This window comes from Haemaphysalis longicornis, unplaced genomic scaffold, assembly GCF_048455015.1.
Source record: "Haemaphysalis longicornis isolate Haplotype H1 unplaced genomic scaffold, Haemaphysalis longicornis Haplotype H1 scaffold_12, whole genome shotgun sequence".
NCBI classification, from domain to species: Eukaryota; Metazoa; Arthropoda; class Arachnida; order Ixodida; family Ixodidae; genus Haemaphysalis; species Haemaphysalis longicornis.
The window spans coordinates 90,660,953-90,682,316 of record NW_027526225.1 but is presented as its reverse complement, the minus strand read 5'-3'; the positions used below and the strand labels follow the sequence as shown (position 1 = coordinate 90,682,316).

At 47.2% G+C, this 21,364-nt stretch overlaps 1 protein-coding gene across 5 annotated transcripts in view; it reads left to right on the top strand.

Annotated features, from left to right (window-relative positions):
- Positions 1-21,364, top strand: part of Bt (projectin protein bent) — a 258,426-nt gene that overhangs the window by 236,214 nt on the left and 848 nt on the right. For 4 of the 5 annotated variants that reach the window (XM_077693761.1, XM_077693765.1, XM_077693764.1 and 1 more), the window contains 20 exons: positions 67-157; positions 2,281-2,484; positions 3,148-3,289; positions 3,369-3,568; positions 3,653-3,805; positions 3,955-4,000; positions 4,107-4,187; positions 4,278-4,383; positions 4,789-4,906; positions 5,606-5,778; positions 6,003-6,048; positions 6,803-6,950; positions 8,500-8,677; positions 11,779-12,576; positions 14,995-15,134; positions 15,427-15,583; positions 16,550-16,672; positions 17,038-17,235; positions 18,621-18,734; positions 20,130-20,369. In XM_077693761.1, coding sequence (XP_077549887.1) covers positions 67-157; positions 2,281-2,484; positions 3,148-3,289; positions 3,369-3,568; positions 3,653-3,805; positions 3,955-4,000; positions 4,107-4,187; positions 4,278-4,383; positions 4,789-4,906; positions 5,606-5,778; positions 6,003-6,048; positions 6,803-6,950; positions 8,500-8,677; positions 11,779-12,576; positions 14,995-15,134; positions 15,427-15,583; positions 16,550-16,672; positions 17,038-17,235; positions 18,621-18,734; positions 20,130-20,329 — 3,416 coding nt within the window. In that variant the 3' untranslated portion in view covers positions 20,330-20,369. The remainder of the gene's footprint in view (positions 1-66; positions 158-2,280; positions 2,485-3,147; positions 3,290-3,368; positions 3,569-3,652; positions 3,806-3,954; positions 4,001-4,106; positions 4,188-4,277; positions 4,384-4,788; positions 4,907-5,605; positions 5,779-6,002; positions 6,049-6,802; positions 6,951-8,499; positions 8,678-11,778; positions 12,577-14,994; positions 15,135-15,426; positions 15,584-16,549; positions 16,673-17,037; positions 17,236-18,620; positions 18,735-20,129; positions 20,370-21,364) is intronic. The other variant, XM_077693762.1, reaches the window with a different exon arrangement.

The window sequence follows — 21,364 nt, the reverse complement described above, 5'->3', positions numbered from 1 at the left end:
AGAATCGGTAATTCTCCCACACACAAACTAATTTTCATACCTTTTTTTCTTTTTCTTCAAATGCAGTACATGACTTTGACAAGTACATTCCGCAACCAATTGACATCAAGACCTCCAGTGTTTACGACTACTACGACATCTTGGAAGAAATTGGAACGTATGTTGGCCGTTTTTCAATCTCTTGGCCTTCTTTTTATTCATTAATAAGAAGCTGAGGCATTCATAAAAGCATGTAAGGAATCAGTTCTACGCTTGCATGTTATTCAAATTGTTACGAATGATGTTTTTTAAATGACTGTACTCTATTTAATAGAGTTGCAAACAATAGGAAAAAAGATATCTGCAGCAGGTTCTTTATGGGCATAGAACTTAACAGCATTTGGCAATGTTGTTTGAGGTGCTTGACCAAGGGCGTCCGCAGAACTTTTTGCAAGGGGGGGCATCCATTAGCGGAGGGTGGGGGGGTACGGTTGGATAGCACCAAAAAGGCCCTATTTGTGGTTACAAAAAGTACAAACAGCGAATTGGAACCAGACTTGGAGGATATACATTGGATTTTATTACCGAACAAAGAAATAAAGTTAACAAAAATGCGAAAAGTTACTGTCACTTTGTAAAAAAGAGTGGCCAGTCTCGCTGCGTGAGGGTTCTCGACTCACGCCAACTGATCACCAGCACACAGTACAATACATTCACATACAAAGAACTGCACCATGTCAATCCTCCTTGAATAGCAGCTGCAGACGCCTCGGGTATTTCTGGGCAAATTGCGAGATGACATGTGTGAAGTCTGTTGAAATGGCTCAAGCAATAAAGATACTACTCGCCTCCCTGGCTTTCAATGCAGTCCAGGCGTGCAAGCGTTTTGAGGGGCTGATTTATAGGTTTTGTTTCGGGGCTTGGGTGGTGCCGACATTTCGCAATTTCGAAGGAAAGGGGTGTACAAGGTGATGGGACGGCACGGGAGGATGTTACACTCTTCCTACTAGGTGTAGCGGTGAAGATAGCTGAAAGTTTGTCCGAAAACTGAAGTTCTTGCGGTAAGACTGCATAGATCTAGAGTTTAGAAAAACAAAAACAAAAAAAAGTCAAACCTTTCAGAATTGTTCGCTATCTTCAATATCCAGCAAAGACAGTCTGTTTCACTGCCGTCACATGCCCGGAAATGTTATTCAGTGTCTAACGGTGCAATGTTGTCCGCAGTCCTGAAGGGCGTTCCATTCAAATACACAAAACCTGAGTGTGCTAATCATTTGAGTTGAGTGGATTGTTGCGCTAGTTGGTTCACGTACATAATTTAAAAAACTTTGCGTTAAAGACGGGACAAAGGACAGAACGTTGGTGTCGTTCTCTCCTCTCTTCCGTCCTTCAGGGCAAAGTTATTTAATTATGGGTCAACCAAGCTGTGCAGCTTTTTTGTAGTGCATAAAAATATCCGAATTTCCAAGGGGGGGCAGCTGCCCCCCCTTGCCCCCCCTTGCGGACGCCCATGTGCTTGACCCTTTCTGGTCCATTGTTGGGCCCTGCCCGAAAATGCTACACGGACGTTGCGGTCCGTTGTTTGGTCCTGCCAGACTTGGGTGTTCAAGGTTAAATTTTGCGTTTTTTTTTTTTTTTTTCACTGCGATGAACTCGCATTTTCTGTATGCATGATGCGCAATCTCTTGAGGGATAAGTGAACTTTGTTTGTTGAAGTTTTCTTCTTATTGCACAAGAGTGCAGCACAATCTTCAGCACGGGCCTTCTGTATCCCAGAGCATTTTCACGACCGCTGTTTGCTGAGATTCATGACCGCTTTCTCATCGCGTGCGTTCTACGGTGGTACACTTAGCAAAAGCGATGATGACTTCAGTGGGTAGAGAATTACACGCCTTAATTCAGATGTGCCGTTTGTAGCGATAGAAAACCAAAAGGAGGCTGGAGGGAAAGTTTTTCTGCAAAACCTGCAGTAAAAACACTGGCCTGCACTCAGGAGAATGCCTTTAGCACTTTTGCATGCTGCTAAAACATTGATAAAAAAGTTGCAAGCAGAATTTAAAGAAAAAATAAATATCCTGTGAGTTTTTCTTGCACAATTTGTGTTTTTCTTCGTGGCGCCAGAAATTTGCGAAATAGTTTCGGACCAGGACGGCCGGAAAATGGGTAAAAGTTCCAGACTGGAAAGGGACCGGAAGCAGAGTTCCACTAAAGCTCATAATAAACTGGATGCATTGCTGATTAGGTGCTAAAGCCAGGATCGTCAGAACACTCACCCCCAACCGGGCTTTTTAATTCCCCCAGGGGTGCCTTTGGTGTGGTGCACCGGTGCCGAGAGAAGAAGACGGGCCACATCTTTGCGGCCAAGTTCATTCCAGTGTCCCACCCCCTGGAGAAGTCCCTGATCCGCAAGGAGATCGACATCATGAACCAGCTGCACCACCCCAAGCTCATCCGACTGCACGACGCGTTTGAGGACGACGACGAGATGGTGCTCATCTACGAGTTGTGAGTCCCGCTTTCGCCTCTGCTTTTCCATCAGGTCCCCTGAGGAGGAGCGCAAGTCAGCACTACTTCAATTAAGTGCAGAGCACTTTAGGGGCTCGCCTTGTTGTCGTAGCTCGCCTTGTCGTCGTAGTAGAGCCACACAGCGTTCTGTCGTAGCGGCTGTCGTCGCGGCGTAACCCAGAGGCTTTGAAAGCCAAGCGGTTTATATAGTCATAACTTGTGAACCGCTGGTGCTTGTCGTACATCTCCCCATTGTTTAGCGCAAAGAAAACTGCAGGTACATTTGAGGAAACATATACGTAACTAACCGGCAGCGCCTGCGTTCATTTAGTTCAGAACGCTCGTTGGGTTGGTTTTTACGATAGTAAGCTAACAAAAGTGGCCGTGCAACGCCAGCACGTGCGGGAGGAAAAACAAAAAAAAAAGCACCAAAAAAAAAACAGAACTCCCGCTGGCGCAGTTTCAGGCACGGGGCACGCAAGCACTGCGGAGGCGGGAAATTTTAATTGCCTTGGGTGGTAGCAGTGGGCGGGTAATGACGCTACAGCCCGTTTTAAAGCAAATCACTGCTCTGCACTTCCGATAGCTTTCACATTGAGTGGAACGGCTTTAATTTTCGTGAAGGGCACAGCCTTCAACTGCGGCGGGGGTTGTTTTTTCTAGCATGTCCGGAGGGGAGCTGTTCGAGCGCATCACTGCAGAGGACTACAAGATGTCCGAGGCAGAGGTGATCAACTACATGCGCCAGATCTGCGAGGGCGTTAAGCACATGCACGAGAAGAACATCATTCACCTGGACTTGAAGGTAAGCGGCACGTGCCAAAGTGAGGAACAAGCAGCGTCTGACTTCTTTTTTTCTTTCTTTCTTCTAACCTTTCTCCTAGCCCGAAAACATCATGTGTCAGACCAAGAACAGCACCAATGTCAAGTTAATCGACTTTGGCTTGGCCACAAAGCTGGATCCAAACGAGGTTGTCAAGATATCGACCGGAACGGCCGAGTTTGCGGCTCCCGAAATCGTCGACCGCGAGCCGGTTGGCTTCTACACGGACATGTGGGCAGTTGGTGTGCTAGCTTACGTCCTGTGAGTAACAGGCACCCAAATTGTTGTTTAACAGCCTCCTCGGCAACAACACGCCCATCACTTACATCGATTTTGTGTTCGCAGGCTGAGCGGTCTGTCTCCATTTGCGGGCGAGAACGACGTGGAAACTCTGAAAAACGTCAAAGCTTGTGACTGGGACTTTGACGACGAGGCCTTTGCCAACGTTTCTGATGAGGGCAAGGACTTCATCCGTCGGCTGCTCACTAGGAACAAGGAGTGCGTGCCAATTTTATCCTCCCTTTTCCGTACTTTATCAGCACATAGGCCGTAAAAGAAAGTCTCTCTTTCCTTTTTTTTTGATCATGTAGCTGGCAGAAATTGATCTCTCGTACACAATACACATTTGTTTGTCTCTCTTTCCATAGAAAGCGCATGACGGCACACGAGTGTCTGGAGCACGATTGGCTCAAGGTACGTCACAGGCATATTGTGCATGTGGGAGGAAATTCCGCCGATGCTCTGTACGGGCTATAGTGTACAGGAAATATTCACTCCCCCCCATCATCTCATTTTTCAGGGTGATATCAAGGAGTCGGCAACCATTCCAATACCCAACAGCCGGTACATCAAGTTCCGGGATCACATCCGGGCCAAATATGTAAGCTTGCACCCTGCGTCAAGTTGTTTTGTGCCCCCGGTTACTGTGCGCCATATGAATGCCTCTGACCTGGTGCTTTCACCTGCATAGGGTCACTACTGGGACAGCTGCCTCGTTCCGATCGGACACATTGCGAACTACAGCTCATTACGAAAGTTGCACGACAAGAAGTACAACATCCACGACTTCTACTTTGGTGAGCACTTTTCATTTGCAGCCCTTGCTTTCACAGGGGAAATACGGGGAGGAGGATACATCTGGTACCATGCTCAAGTTGCTCCAAAGTCTGGATATTAAATAAATTGGAGTGGGCAGGAAAGTGCACAGACATAAATGGCACATGACACCCTTTGTGCTTACCACTTTATGGCGACAGTTGTAACTTTTGCTAACTGCGCTACTACCTGTCAGTAGTACTCCTTCACGGGATTTCTGCAGAGCAAGCTCTTAAATATTTCTAATTCCACCAGTTATTTAACTGCTCAAGACTTAGGTACCCCTCAGGGTTGCGTATTGCGCCAATGCTGTTGGCTAGTCAAAGCATGTCTCGCATCAGGTCTCAAACGTTGCCCTCTCTCTGTGTGCTCTTCTGCATGTACAGACCGGAGGCAGGCAGCTCCCCGCTTCGTCATCAAGCCCACCAGTGCCTTTGCGTACGAAGGACAGAGTGCCAAGTTTTACTGCCGGGTTATTGCGGCTGCACCAGCCACCATCACCTGGTAAGGCTGCCGCTCTCTTCTCACCTACAATGGACATGGTTCAGTGGAGGCTATTCCTTTGGGATCGCTTGCCTTCTTTTATCAACGATGCCTGCTTTGTGCAATCTGAAACATGTGCCTTGAGAATCTTTTGTTGCTTGGTGTTAATAATGTACATTGTCAAAATGCTGCAATCCAGAGAACAAAGATGGTGCACATATTGACAAGGGGCCCATGCATGGCACCAACTTGAATCACCATGCCTTCTTAACATTCTTTGGACCTTAGCACCCTTACTGTGATCTATGAATTGACGAATGCTATTGGGAAGAGACCATTGCTTCACACTATCATGGCCGTGCAGGCTTGAGTGAGTAGGGCAGTTGGAATACGAGTGAAAGATGTTATTATTCTGGCTGCATTTCATAAGCTTAACGCACAAGGTGCACACGTTCGCTCAAGGCAAATGTGCCTTTGCAAACATTCTTTGCATCTGGGTCCGGGTCACAATAACCAGGATGCCACATGGCACCCTGGTTATGGGAGGTCAGTTTTGGATCATCCATTCCCCCTGGGGCCAGCTATCTCTCGTAGCTGTTGCTCGCTGTAATGTGCTGAAAGTGCAGTTGTGATCAGGACAACCCACGTGTGGCTGTATGGCGGAAACTTGCCCCTCACTCTGGCCTCACCTTTGACCCCGGCGTGTGTACCTGCTCGTAGGTACCGCGACAGCTGTGAGCTGCGGCAGAGCGTGAAGCACATGAAGCGCTACGAGGGCGACGACTACTACTTCATCCTGAACCGGTGCCGCCTGGACGATCGCGGCGAGTACATAATCCGGGCCGAGAACAGCTACGGCTACCGGGAGGAGCCCGTGTTCCTCAACGTCCAAGGTAGGCTGCTGCCGTGGCACCTCCCCATACGATAGACACAGTGTGGTGTCTATCATCAAGCGGGTTAGATGGCACATCCATTGTCAACCTTACCTTTGTGCTGCTCTGTCGAACGAAGTACACACCTGCAAACTGGGTCACGAATGACAGGCCTGCTTGCAGTGTGTCGGGATAGGCTGTTGACGACTCTCCTGTACTGACTTTGAAATCATTTCTTTTTCCAGCCATGCCAATCACAATTCCAGAAGTTCGACTTGAGGAGCCCATTAGGTGAGTCTTTTGTTTTCGCCTGTTGTCTTGTATAGCTGATTTGATACATGAGCTTCTCTGAAATGTGGGAGTTTAGGAGGGCACACTGATCTTAAACCAAAAAACTTTATTTTTACAGGTATGGTGATGGAAATTGGGGGACAACATATGTAGTTCTTCATTCTGATTGTAGATATGAAATTTGTTTTTGTGTAAAATGACTATTTTCAAATCAGATTTTGTATACAGTAAAACCTCGTTACAAGAGACACTGTTACAAGAGACACTTGGTTATAAGAGACATTTGAATGAAGGCAGTTTGGTTGGTTTTCCTATGTTCGCCATGTTAGCAACATTGCATACAAGAGACCTTGGTTACAAGAGACACGTTTTTTGGTTCCCTTGAGTGTCTCTTGTAACGAGGTTTGACTGTATTTGGTTTTGTGACAGGTTTTGTAAGAAAACTGCTGTAGGGATGCAGCTGAACAAGGTACCAGTGAACATAGCCGTATTACACAAAAACAAATTTCATATCTACAATCAGAATGAAGAACTACATATGTCCCCCCAATTTTCATCATAAGTGTAAAAATTAAGTTTTTGGTCAAAGACCCATGTGCCGCCATAAGGGATGAGAGATCTTCAACTCCATCCTTGCTGTTTGTGCATGTTTAGAGTCGTGCGAGGTAATTAGTCCAAGGCTAGTCTGGAGGGTCAGTAGTATTCCCCTCTGACCCCGTGGTGGTGCTGCTGCCGCCCTGTGGCCCCCCTGCAGGCGTCGCAGGGAGCCCCTGCGGTACCAGCCGTATGAGGAGCCCGCGGACACGGCTCCCTGCTTCACATTCCACCTGCGGCCGCGAGTCATCCAGACCAACCTGGGGGTCAAGCTGCTCGCCTGCCTCTCGGGCAAGCCCCACCCAGAGGTGGGTGGCCCTGTCGTGGAAAGCGCCACACACCCTGACCTTCCAGGCCCGAAAATGTGTCATCATCGCGACCCGCTTGGCACTAACTCGAGTGCAGGGGTGGTATTCTCGAGTTTTGTCCCTTTTGCGTCCCTTTCAAAAGTGTCCCTTTTGGCGAGCCCTGATTGACTGAAAGCCAACAACTGGAAGTGACGTAACGCAAGCGCGGCAAACCTACTGCTAACCTTGCTCTATGCTGCCAATGTCCACCTCTTAACCGGAAGTTAGTCGCAATGAAAGGGACGCAAAAGGGACGTTTTCAAAATAGACAGTTACGAGAATACCGCCTCAGCTTGTTTCTCGTAACAATCCCGCAAGAAGGAACAAGGTTGGGTTGTCTTGTTCCTCACTTTAAGAATGGAACGAAGACTCGGGCAGTTGCCCCAACCATCGGGAGGTGGTGGTAGATGAAGGGACAATCGAGTAGAGCAAAGTATGCCTGTGTTTTTCTTGAGGATCCTTGAGGAACCGTGATGTGCAATTGCGATGCTTTTCAAAGAGGTCATGTCTCTTGCCATCTCAACTAGCTTATAGTGTTGACGCTCATCATCATCACAGACTTTCCTTTGTGGGACTATTTTTTCTGCATATTTTCCAAAATGGCATCCAGAGGATTGTCAGAGTGGTCAATACGAAGCCAGGTTGTTAAACTGTTATGTCTTGTGCTGGTGCCTTGTGTCTGCATCTTGTGTCTGCACTGTTTCACATGTTTTGTATGCTCAAATCTGAGGCAGTTATTTGGGCGTTGAGGGCAGTCAAAGCAGCTCAGGAATTTCTTCTTAAGGGGGACACTGGTCTTAAAACAACTTCTATTAATTTTTAAGTACGTAAACTCTGTAGAACTTGCCAGTCTTGCTGCTTTTTTTCCCTCTGATTTCAAATATGCTATTATTTTTTCAGCTGGTCAATTAGTTCCCAAGATAACTAGAGATAATTAGACATTTTTGGTCAAACAATAGACAAAACAGTGTTGGTCACAAAACTGTAATCTTTATATTTCCCAATACTATGAACACTGATGAGTGCAATAATTGAAGTAGTCTTTTGATGCATCGCTTGGAACTAATTTTACGGCTCATTAAACTTCGGTGGCACCAGTGCCAAGGAACCATTTTGAGTGCCCATTTCAACCGCCGAAGTTTAGTAAGCTGTAAAATTAGTTCCAAGTGATGGGCTTTCTTACTGAATTCACCAGGGTTCATAGTATTGGAAAAGATTACAGTTTTATGACCAACACTGTTTTGTCTATTGCTCCTCCAAAAATGGCTAATTATCCCTAATTATCTTGGTAACTAATTGACGAGCTGAAAAAATAATAGCATATTTGAAATCAGTGGGAAAAAAGAAGCAAGACTGGCAAGTTTCATAAGGTTTACTTGAAAATTAAAAGAAGTCGTTTTAAGGCCAGTGTCCCCCCTTAAACAATGTCTGTGTGGCAGTGAGCGGGTAGAGCGCAGTGAGGCTCGGAACAGTGGCAACCACCAAGTGCGGTCTCTGTCCCCAACTGCAGATCAAGTGGTACAAGGATGGCAAGGAGCTGAGCAAGTTCGACTACAACATGGCTCATGCCGACGGTGTCGTGACCCTCGAGATCCTCACGTGCAAGAAGGAGGACGCCGGCAAGTATGTCTGCAAGGCCAAGAACGCCCTGGGAGAGGACGAATCCAGCTGCTTCCTCATCGTTGAAGGTGAGCACGGAGAGGGACCCACCCACTCTCACTTTTCACCTTTCCCGTATCTGTCAAACAACCTTTGAAGAACACTTCTTTGTATTCTCTCTTCACTGACCCCTAAGCATAAATTTCTGTCTTGCATGCGTCGATGTTGTTTACATGTTGATGTAAGAGTTTTTGTGGCTAAAGTGGTTACTTGTACTCTAACTTCTGTGAGGTTTGAACTGGTTGAATACCACGGCTAGCCTTTGAGCCTGTGGTAGCAGCGTGTAGTTCCTGACCTGGGCCTCTTCTCTGAGTCAGTTTCCACCAGGAATCAGGTGCTGTCTTTAATGACCTGTAGCCACGCAACTTTGGTCTATTGCCCCATACCGCACAGTACTTTGCGGTCAATCCAAACGTTGCAGTCTTCAGGTGGAATTGATTCCTCATGGGAAATGACTCTGAAAAAGGCTCTGTCTCTCAAGGTATGCATGGATGTTGATTCTGTGCCGCCAGGATGTCTTAGTGGTAATGTTGGTGTACTACCATATTTTCTGGTCTATAAGTCGCACTTTTGTATAAGTCGCACCCCCCTCAAAACGACAGTCTTTCCGGAAAAAAAATGTAGATAAGCCGCACTGGTGTATAAGACGCACTGTTTTACAAAACGCACTTGTTAATCAGGTAAACTCATAGAGGATCAGTTCATTAGAAAGTGCGGCGAAAGTACATGGTTGCCCGCCTCTGAACGCATCCCCCGGTAAGCAGTGCTAGACACTTGCATCTACTGCCCAAAGTCTAGACAGAACTAATTTCTCAAAAATGGTTTATTGATGCACACAGATGGCACGTATTTACAGACAGCGTTTAGGCAAAACCATCAAAGCCTTCTTCTTCCGACTCACCAACAAATAATTCATTCATTTAGGCCATAGAGCTGTGTCTCTTAACGTGCACTGACATCATGCAGTACACAGGCTCCTTTTCGAGCGCGGACCATGCGCGGCTGCCACATACTGGTTTTATTCCATACATAAGTCACACTGGTGGATAAAGACGCGCCAATGAAAATTTCAGAAAAAAAAGCGACTTATACACCGGAAAATACGGTATATGTTTATGGAGTGTCTCTTATGTGAAGTGTCATGTTCTGTAACTTGTCCCGGGGTCAATAATCTGTGGCGTAAGTGCCTGCATGAGAGTAACCAGTCTCTCAGCCTTCTACCATATCCCAGTCATTGTGTAATCTTTCCCCCGAAGGGTTGCCTTTTCTGCCTGGCATGGCATTTATTGCTCTAACGCACTAAGAACATTTTCTCTTCAGGTCCTAAAGCTCTGTGCCTGGGTGGCACAGACACACAATATATGCGCTATACGGGAAAGCCCATAAAGGTGCAGAATACTGATCACGTACACTTCTGCTGTATATGCTTAAATTTAGGCTTTCTCTTTTTTATCTTCAGTATAAAGGAAACAATGTCTCTGTTTTTTTAATGACTGAACACTGTATAGTGCCATATTACAGGGAAGGCACTATTAGGCTCACTGCATGGTTGCATGAGATCAATAAAGGACCCATAATGAATAACCAAATGCTAGAAATAAGCACACGCAAACAGAAACGTGCCATAGACCAATTTTAGTGTTGCTCTAGGTGACCTTACAGTCGTCCGCAGGATTCTCCCAGAGGGGAGAGACAAAAATAAAAAAAACGAGCAGGCAAATATTCTCAAATTTTTATCGTAACAATACAACAACCAAGTAGGTAGTCTATCCACCGATCTCAACTGTGAAACAAAGTTTCTTTTTGAAGTTTCGAACTCGCATCAAACCCCTCCTGTGGACGCCCGAGGGCACACACTTCAGAAAATTACAGAATGACTGGAACAACAAGATGTACCGAACAAACGGTACCCATTGTACATGCCCACAGTCGTACGGTCCTCGTAGCTTCATCCCCTCAATGACATGTGGCATCAGTTACAAGTCACAAACAGCACAAACCAGGAATCAGGACGTCGCCTCTGTTGCTTTGTGTGTTGAAAGTGTGGCCTAGAGGCAACATTTTTTTGCAGTGCGCTAATGTGCACCTAATGTGCTGATAGCATACCATATGTATCAATACTCCACGTGATACGCTTCATACACTTGGTAACAAAATGTCGTTGGTGCTAAAGACTACATGCTGTTTTACATAATCATTCGGCTACAATCTGAACCTTTGATTGCATAAACAGAAAAAAAAAATGTTCGATTATAGCTCAGAGATTGTGTAGGAACAGAGGAAATCTATTTCGTTGAGTGATATCTTTGGTGACCACATCTGTTTCCTTGGCACAAGTGCATGTCAGTCAGCTGCTGTCCATGGCAGAAACGTCCAAGACACTTTGGCACATTGAGTGCTGTCAATGCTTCAAATAGAGGATGAGGCACCTCAGAAAAAGCCAGTCTATTTGCTGGCTATCCAAGATGAATGACCTCAAGCAACATTACCATGTGGTACTGAAGTGCCCCACTTACAGGCTCAGTTTAGTTTTCATTCCATGCTCCAATCACAAATTTGAACTGCACATATCAGTCTCTCAAGGTGTTGTAGTAACTCTGTGCATTGAAAGCTTGTTGTGCAAGCTTTGTGCACAGTTGTGCAAGTAGTGCAAGCCACTAAGAGCAGTGGTAATGCTTCTGTAACACTGCTTCTAATTCACACCACCGACCCTTGTTGGTAGAAAGGGCTTCTTTGCTGCAGACAGTGGAAGACTTTCATCGCTTGCCAATAAATAAATGCACATCCTGTCACCAATGGTGATAATATTAGGCAAACTAGAGCACAGAATGTTTGTGAGGTGTGACAAGTATGGCCTCCACACAACAGTTTTAGTAGCGTAGACAAAACGACATTTACTGTCATTCAGTATCTAGATCATTCAGTATCTAGTGCATATTGCACTGACCTAGCCCAGGCCGCATTCACCCCGAGAAAGGGGATGGCCCAGCACGGCGCATTAGGGGCACATGAGGGCAACACTCTCCTGCTTCCTGGTTTGCCTTTGACCGCGAGGGTGCGACATGAAGCGACATGCGCGGCCACCGGCACATCGCTGACATCACGCTCTCTGCGCCACTCTCCACTGCAGACCGCCGCAAACTTCCTGCTGGCCAATCCCCGACCGTGATACACCACCACACAGGGGCCGCTCCCGCCTCGCCAACCCCTTACTCTACCACCAAACCCGCTCACTCTGGCTACTACGACTCCTCCCTGCCCTCGTATGCACGGGCCTCTGGCCTCCTCGGGCTGCACCACTCCGGCCGGGGAGACTATTCCCACACGTCCTCCAAATTCGCAGATTCCCGATCCTTCAAGAGCTCAGGGCTCAGCACCGACTACTCCTCGGCCGCCTATTCGGCCAAGGACTACTCCTCCGCGAGCAGGCACCTCGCAAGCTCCGACTACAAGTCCAGCAGCGCGTACAAGTCCGACTACAAATCCGACTACAAGTCGGACTTCAGGTCCAAGTCTGATTACAAGTCTGACTACAAGTCCTCCTCCACGCTCAAGTCCTCGTCGGACTACAAGTCCTCGTCAGACTACAGGTCCACGTCGGACTACAAGTCCAAGTCTGACTACAAGTCCAAGTCTGACTACAAGTCCGACTACAAGTCATCTGACTACAAGTCCGACTACAAGTCGTCTGACTACAAGTCGGTCGACAAGAGGAGCACCGACTACAAGGCTTCGGACGTGTCTTCCCTGTCGAGGAGAGACTCTGCGAAAGACCGCGTTGCAAGCACCCTGAGCTCTGCGGCCTCCAAGCTGTCTCCTCCATTGGACTCTGCCACCCCCAAGCGCGTGCAGAAGCCCTACGGTAAGAAGGAAGGCGCCGAAGGCACCAGCCCCAGCCGCTCACGAACCGCCACCCAGGAGCTCAAGCGTGAGTACAACTAGTCATCCAAACTTGTTTGTGTATGTGTAAATGAGAGGAGCTGCTGTCACAATGGTGCTTTTACCAGACGAGCAGCACGCATGGCAAAAGAAGCAATGCCCAGTAGTACCAGGGTGACCAGGGCTGTGCTTTTCACCACCTTTCTGCCCTCAAGAAAGATTCCAGGCAGTGTGCACTGTAACGATTGAGGGACCGTAATGACAACAGTGTTTCATTAAGCAGGAGTTTTCATTTAAAAGGACGTATTTCAATATACAGTCTACGCTCGTTACAGCGGATCCGGCAACAACAGACTTTCGGTTACAACAGACCATTTCTGTTGGTTTGTCTGGTACCCATGCATTTTAAATGGAGTCCACTCCGCTCACAACGGACCCGGCTAGAGCAGACTATCGGCTACAACAGACTAAATATTAGGCGAAAATTGTTTCGACTGAACGTTTATAGCGGACTTCCGCGGGGCCGGCGCCCGGTGTGCTTTTTCGTTTATTTTGGCAAGAAAACTATTATGTCTGGCAACATTGCTGGCAGCCGGGTCGTTGGCGCAGCCAAGCCAAGCCAGTGGCTTTTTTTTTTGTGCGACCAGCGGCATGAGCGGCAGGGTAGCTGATTTCACTGTCGGATAAATTAAGCGTAATTAACGCTGTTGAACACGAGGAAAAACAGGCTGACATCGCCAGAAATACAGGCCTGTCTAAGCACAGTGTCCGCTGTACCGTCAAGAACAAGGCCGCTGCCGATAAACGCGACTCCGGTGAGATTGAAAACAGGGCAATCGAATACTCGAAGTGGTGCACTCGGAGGCGAGTCTGCCCTCGTCAGTTTTTTTATGTAATAAAAAACTCGTGTTCAGTGAAGTTCGGCTTTTATTATTCCCACGCATGCATCGTTCCCGTTCCGTTCGGTGAAAAAGGTAAGAAATGCCTCAAGTAGGGGTTGTTCCCCATCCATTGTGTGCAATCTGCCGGTAACCGTGCGCAGTCCAACTGGTCTAACTTTCGATTTTACAGCTGACTGTCATCAGATTATTTCATTACATCTGTTTCAATGACCAGAATAAAATCGCTAAAAATGTGGAATCTGCCTTGAGGGAACGTCGGGCAGCGATCCGATTTGTTTGACGAACGGTTTCGGGAAAACCTGCCTCGTCGTGAGGGGATTTAAAAGAGCCTAGCTAATGCTGATGGGCACGACTGATGTTTTATAGCTGGTTCATAATTGCGCCTAGTTATATTCTTCCGTTATTTGCTCAGCTCATCTTGCGTCTTTACACGCTTGACCACATGCGCTAGGCCTTTTCGAAGTGCCGGTGCTAAGTTTTGGAAACGGTGTTTACGCGATTCTTCGCCCTCGCGCGAACACTGTGCAGAGGTGCTGCAGGCGTGTAAAAAGAACAAAGTGTATGTACTATGCATGCAATATCGGTCAAAGTACCCACTGTAGGGCGTATAGCCCCCCCCCCCCCCCGGTCGGATACTGCATACTTCGGCTACAGCGGACGTTTTTTTCCGGATTCAGAGGGTCCGTTGTAACGGGCGTAGACTGTACTCACTTCGTAAATTGCCTTTGGATATACAAATGATGAAGTTTAAATTTATGGTTCATATTTGACTATAACTGCACAACTTGTGCTCAACTAAACTTCTGTGTGCCAATAAGAAAATGGGCACTAATTCAAATTCATATTGTTATCGCATATTTAATGGCGCACGGATAGTGGATCGAATGAAGCTTCGTGTAGGTTGCTCTGTTACAAGGGCGACACAGAGGACAGGTGCTGCCACAGCTTTTAAGTGCAGAGCACTTTAGGGACTCACCAGGTCATCGTAGCACGCTCGCTTGACCCAAGTAGAGCCCCACGGCGTTCTGTCGGCACGGCATCCCAAAGAGGCTTTGAAAGCCAAGCGGTTTATATAGTCATAAGCGTTCGAAACTCGTGAACCGCTGGCACTTGTCATACATCTCTCCATTGTTTAGCGCAAAGAAAACTGCAGGTACATTTGAGGCAAAATATACGCAATTAGCCGGCAGCGAATGCGTTCATTTAGTTAGGAATGCTTGTTGGGTTGGTTTTCTGATAGTAGGCAAAAAAAAGTGGCAGTGCAATGCTGGCACGTGCAGGAGGAAAAGCAAGCATAAAAAGAACAGAACTCTTGCTGGCGCAGTTTCAGGCCGGGGGCGCACGAGCTCTACAAAGGCGGGAAATTTGAATTGCATTGAGTGGTAGCAGTGAGCGGATAACGGCTCTACAGCACATTACAGCGAATCCCTGCTCTGCACTTCCGACAGCTTTTGCATTGAGTGAGACGGCTTTAATTTTTTATTTTGCGCCTCATGCCTGCTGTGAACGTGCGAGTGCCTGCCAGTGAGGACATAGTTGTGAACCTTGTTGTCCTGGCGTTGCAGTTCCAGACGAACCCATGGTCCCGCCGTGCTTCAAGGTTGGGCTTCAGGACATGAGCATCAAGGATGGCGAGCCCCTTCTGCTCAAGGCTGTCGTAGATGGCGACCCCGAGCCATCCGTGGAGTGGTTCAAGAACGGACAGGTAATGACCAGGCGTGCCGCTGTCGACAGCGTGCCCCCTCATGAGCAATATTTTGGGTGGTCTGCTGTTGAATTCTCATTTGTTCACATTATCTAGGAAAGGGCAGTCAACCTCAAAATGAATTTAGCTGGGCAGACCTCTTTTGCGTGTGGTTTTGGTTCTGCCTTCTTCAATGGCAAGCAACGCTTTAGGGTGCGAGTGACAAGGTTTGCTGCCCGGCAAAATGTTTTCCGGTAGAACTGCTTGTGCTGTGGTGTAAGTCTTGATGTGCTTTCCTTGCAAACACCTGCAGCCCCTGAAGTCATCTGACATCGTCAGCCTGAAGTACAAGAACCGAGAAGCCAGTCTCAGCATTGGCGAGGTCTACCCCGAGGACGAGGGCGAGTACGTCTTGGTCGCGACCAATGCTGAGGGAAAGGCGGAGACCCGCAGCAAACTGACAGTCCTGCGTAAGTCTGCATGCCACCCTGAAGAGTACGGCCACCACTTATCCCAATACAGCATGCGAATTTGCATGAGCGTCATAGATGTAAGATGCTGTTTCAGGCCTACACAGCCTGATCACAGATGCTTATTAAGGGGGCACACTGGCCTTAGAAACTTTTTTTTGTTTTTGCTTTCCCACCAATTTTGACGAAACTACATTGAAATGTGTTAATTAAAAATGTTCCTTGATTGTTCTTGAGAAAAATAGGGGAAAAAAACAACAAAAAATTACCAGCAAGGCATGAATAGATACCAGAAGGTGGCAAATGAAATGTGGGGAGCAGATTTTTTGTTCTGCAATCACATACACGTTTACATCGATTCTAACTTCTAGGTTTGAACTACTCCTGCTGACCAATTAAAAATAAGTTAACGCTAATTAAACAACTACTGAAACACAAAATGCGAAATCTGCTTCCCATATTGCTGGTTTAAACATTCAGCATCACCGTGCAAAAGAAATTATCTTCCTAGCTGCACTACATGCTGGGATGGTACCTCTTGGGAATTTTGTATCACTGCGATACCACTCTGGCGAAAAGGCAGGGAATTATGGTAAAATTGTTATTTATTTGTTGAAGTTGGGCCTCTATGGCTTTTATAAGTACCTGGTACTGTTCCACGTACAGAATTTTCGGAGAAAAAATTGTGCAAATCAAGAGAAAAGTGATACCTAAAAAAATGCTTCTTTGGGCAATTTTTTGGTTCCAAAGACTCATGTAGTGCTGTAGCACATGTAGAAACAAAAGTTAGGGGACTTAACTCTGTGCAAATCACAAGGAAAATCTCCCTCATGTGCTTACAAAGATGGCTTTTTGGATTTAAGTCAATCTTGCAGACCATTCATAATGGTCATCAATATGGAGGAGCTTAAATTGAGTGCTAACGAACTGTGCTTCACTTTTGCCATTTTCTTCCTGTCGTCACAGCCATGGAGAAAGAGGAGGCGGAGTCTCGAGGCTTTGACGGAAAGTCTCCCAAATTTGCCGAGCACCTCAAGAGCCACGTGGTCAAAGACGGTGATGCAGTGACACTACAGTGCACAATCAGAGGTGAAAACACTTTGTTGTCTATGCACTGACAAGCTTGCCGACAAACCTGTCGCAAAATGACAGTATCTTAGTAATGTGAGTCATCAGCTTCCATAAGGACAGAATGTGTGCATCTCTTGAGGCATGTGCGAGTTTTCTAGTTGACTTTTGTTAGTTATCCCCGGTGCTGTGTATCTTAATTTCGCATTGTCTTAATTTCGCATTGGTGTGTTGTGACGTACACAAGCAGAAACTGCCTTGTTATGTGCAGTTCTGGCTCTTGCATCCTCGCAGTTGGTGACGTTCCAAGAGGCATCTAGGCCATTTAATGAGTTGAGCACTACAGGTGATGCGAAAGCCCTACTATGTATCCTTCTCTCCTCCAGGCTCGAGCAAGTTCGACGTGGTGTGGCTGCACAACGAGAAGGAGATCAAGTCGAGCAAGGACTTCCAGTACGTGACCGAAGGCGAGGTCTACAAGCTGGTCATTGCCGAGATCTTCCCCGAGGACAGTGGCACCTACACCTGCGAGGCCTTCAACGACGTCGGCGAGGCCTTCAGCACCTGCACCCTGGACGTCCTGGGTGAGGGAAGCCACCTCCGTTGCTGCGCAGCTGCCTTGGCTGTGTTTCTACACTGCATTGACACGCTACGCTATGTGTATTTTTGGCAGGGCTGAATGCATGTTGTGTTGTCATTGTCACTTTTTAAGTGCAGAGCACTTTAGGAGCTCACCTTGTTGTCGTAGCTCACTCGCTGGACCCAAGTAGAGCCACACGGCGTTCCGTCATAGCGGCTGTCGTCACGGCGTGACCCAGGGGCTTCAAAAGCCAAGCGGTTTATATAGTCATAAGCGTTCGAAACCCATTAACCGCTGGCCATACATCTCCCCATTGTTTAGTGCAAAGAAAACTGCAGGTACATTTGAGGCTAAGTATGCGTAATTAACCGGCAGCGCCCACGTTCATTTAGTTGGGAATGTTCGTTGGGTTGGTTTTTGCGATAGTAAGCGAAAAAAATGTGGCAGTGCAATGTGGGCACGTGTGGGAGGAAAAGCAAGCACACAAAGAACAGAACTTCCGCTCGCGCAGTTTTAGGCAGGGGGCACAAGAGCACTGCAAAGGCGGGAAATTCGAATTGCATTGGGTGGTAGCAGTGAGGGGATAATGGCGCTACAGCCCATTATGGCGAATCACTCCTCTGCACTTCCGACAGCTTTCACATTGAGTGGAATGGCTTCAATTTTTTTCCCCCTTGTTCCGCCTATTTTATTTAGGGACTTTTATGCATTAAATCCAGCAGGACTACGTAGTTTGGGAGGCAATTTCCGACAGTATTTGAAATGTGTGAATGTGTGAAAAGCTCAGATGCTTGAACCAGTAGAAACAAGGTACTAACTGAACTGAGTAGCAAAGGCTATGTGCGAATTGCTCAAACATTTATAGTACTCATATGGCTTCACTTGGCACCTTTATTAGTGCCAGTATTCATGCCCTCTGATTGACTTCGAGGACGTTTTCTGAGACTGTCTTGTACCATTTGGCACACATTGGGGTTATTTTTTATGCAAAAAGAGGGACTTCCTAGAGGCAGCCCCTAGTATGCTCAAGTATCATAAAAGGAAAAGCACTTCTACCCGTTCCAGCATTCCAGCAGTGGCTGCTCCGTTGATGTTGAGGCACATACATGTCAGAGACACCTGTCTAAAAGACAAGTCTAACAGACAAGTCTAAACAAGTCTAGACAAGTCCAAAAGTGTAGACTTGTCTAGAAGGCCACACAAACGCTAAGGAGACTGCAGAGCAACATCTTGCCAGGGCTGGAATTCCGTCGCTCTTGAAAATTGCCTACGTATGTATAGTGGTGCTTGCATCATCCTGTAGGTGACGGGAATGAAGCCGTCATGTTCCACACTAAGTCTGCACAGAGTTCCACTAACACTTGGCCCTGTGCATCTCTTTCCTGGCAGTTCCAGGCGAGCCATTGGTGGGTCCCGGATTCTCCATATACCCCCGGTCCACCACATCGGGAGAAGGCCAGCCAGCTGCCTTCAAGTGTGTCACCGACAAAGAAGCACTCGGAGGTGGGTGCCAACTTGACTTGGGGCACTAATGTGTGCACCTCGAACATCTTGCAGTCACTGCAACGCCTGTATTACTCCACTCACAGTTGCCTGATAACAGCACAGGTAGGGTCAAGAGTGCAAAGGAACAAAGACATTGTGTGGACGCGCACAACGCGCTCTCTTCTCAACATGCATTTAGTCCAGCCTGCTTAAAAATGGGGGTGTGACAGCGTAAAAAGATGCAAGAAGCACCGCACATTGCGTAAGCAAGGAAACTACGATCCTAGGTCAACTTATATAAAATTAAAAAAAAAAGCCAGGAGCAATTTGCAGAACTTGTCACCTGATCTGTGCTGTTTCTTGAAAGCTAAGAATAGTAATGACTGTTGCTGCGAGGAACAACGCAAGTTTTGAGACAACGATAAACCACAAAAAACAAATGAAGCATACAAATGATGAATTGCTGAACTAACTTTCTCAGTCGCACTGGAATCTTCTTGCAGTGTTGTATAACTGCGAGCATACATGAATCCTGTTTGTTTAATGGCAGTCAGTATAAGTGATTTTCTGAACTTGTGGTAAAGTTTTTTCACACTGAAACTGGGTTTTGGCGATTCCAACCTTCATTTGGCGATTCCCATTTACAAGTTTTGGGGGCCCACAACCAAGGTTACTGAAAGGATAATTACCCTTCACTGTGCCACTTTGTGCAATAATACTCGCCTTTAACTCTGATAACCTCTTTTCTCACGGCAGCATTCTGCATTTTCCCATCTTCGAATGCCATAACTGCGCCAGTAATGGTTGTGGAATATGTTGTGGGCCTCACCGAACTCAAATCAAATTTGATCAGGAAATCAAATCAGATGTGTTCGATTCCTGTCAGTGGTGATTGTTTTTCTGATTGAGGAGGGGAAAAAGGCACCCGTCTGTACAAGGTTTGATGCACATTGAAGTGTTGTACACACATACCTCCGTAGCCTTCCACTATACTCGGTGACAACTTAAGAACGGCACCGAAAGTTGCCGCTCTGCCTTATCACCGTAGCCGGATGTTTCTCCGCGTGGCGCAAGTAGGGCGTTACTGGGAATATTTTGAACATGGCGTGAGCCGTTCCCGTGATTTTTTGAACTTAATATGCTTATAAGCAACTCCAGTGACGACAAACAAACTGCGTGAGACAAGGCAGATGATATCGCGCATTCATAGCAAACCCCTTTCAAAACACGCGCGCACAGACGTCACGGGTCCGGCGCTTTGGCGGAGTAATACACTACATGAGGTGGTGCCGTTCTTGAGTTGTAACCGAGTATAGTGTGAGACTCGCAACACATGTGTAGCTTTGTAACCCCACTTTGAAGCGCATGCTGACCAGGGGTGGATTTTGCGACGCCTTCTTCCCCCCGGTGCAGTGCGGTGGCAGAAGGACGGCCAGACGCTGGAGGAGAGCGCCCACTACAAGCTGGGCCAGGAGGGCCGCACCTTCACCCTGACCATCCCCCAGGCGACGGTCACCGACGTCGGCCAGTACGTGGTCATCGCCAACGACGCCAGCGGCGAGAGCACGGCCAGCTTCGCCCTCAACGTCGTCTCCGAGGCCGACCAGCTATGAGCGTCTGCACGCCGGCACCGCTGCCGCTGGCACTCGCCAGGTGAGGCCACTTTCTCTTTCTCTGCCTCTCTGTAGCCAACAAGCACTGACGGGGTCCCAAGAGCAAGCAGTCTAAGTCTAAGTGCAAACTGCGCGCAGTGAGCCAGTAGTTCACAAATTATATTACATTGCCAATTCCCAGTGCCGGCATGGCAGTATACACAATGTACGGCATTCATAGAAAAGGTGATGCGTGTACGTGTGCAACCTGCAGTAGTTTGTAATCAGACATCACAGGTAATTCTCAGCCATCATAAAGACAAAAACAAGGGACACAAGAAGATGGTACCGCCATCCCATGTCTCTTCTTTTTGTCTCTGTTACAGCTGTGCTGGTAATCACATCTTATTATGGCTTCACTTTGTAGGCCAACCCTCAATTTATTTTTGCTGCTCCAATTGGCTGAAATGGTTTTTGTAACAGCTAGGTCCTCCCTGCGTGTTTGCATAGTGTATTGCTGCTCACGCAGCAGTTGCGAAATTGCAGAAGTAGGCATAAAATGTCAGGAATGGCCACATAGACATGCTGCTAATTTCAGCATCAGCTCTGAAGTTACTATTTTACTCACCCATTGACTGAAATGGTTCACCTATTGTAATTGATTGACTGAAATTATTTGATTAGTTGTTTTCTGAAGCCTTGGCCAATCCGTTCTGAGATTATCCTAATCTGTGGGCATGTTTTTTTGCAAGCATGGAGGGTGCCGCACATCATAAAAGCAGCAATTTTGGCGCTGACAGCTACCACATTGTGCATCACTGGCCCATGTGGCCGTGTTAGGAAGCCCAAGCAAGTGCTTGGACAACACTAGCGCTGCCCACAGCAGGGCCACCATAGCTTGGAATGGCGCTATTGCAGACCTGCGTCAATTTATGCTAGTTCGATTGTAATAGAGTGTCATCTCTTGGGGCAGTTTGGTTGACAGTGAACAGCTACAAAGACCACCGATAAAAATCTACCCTTGGGAGTGTTCCAACTTGAGGGACAACGAAATGG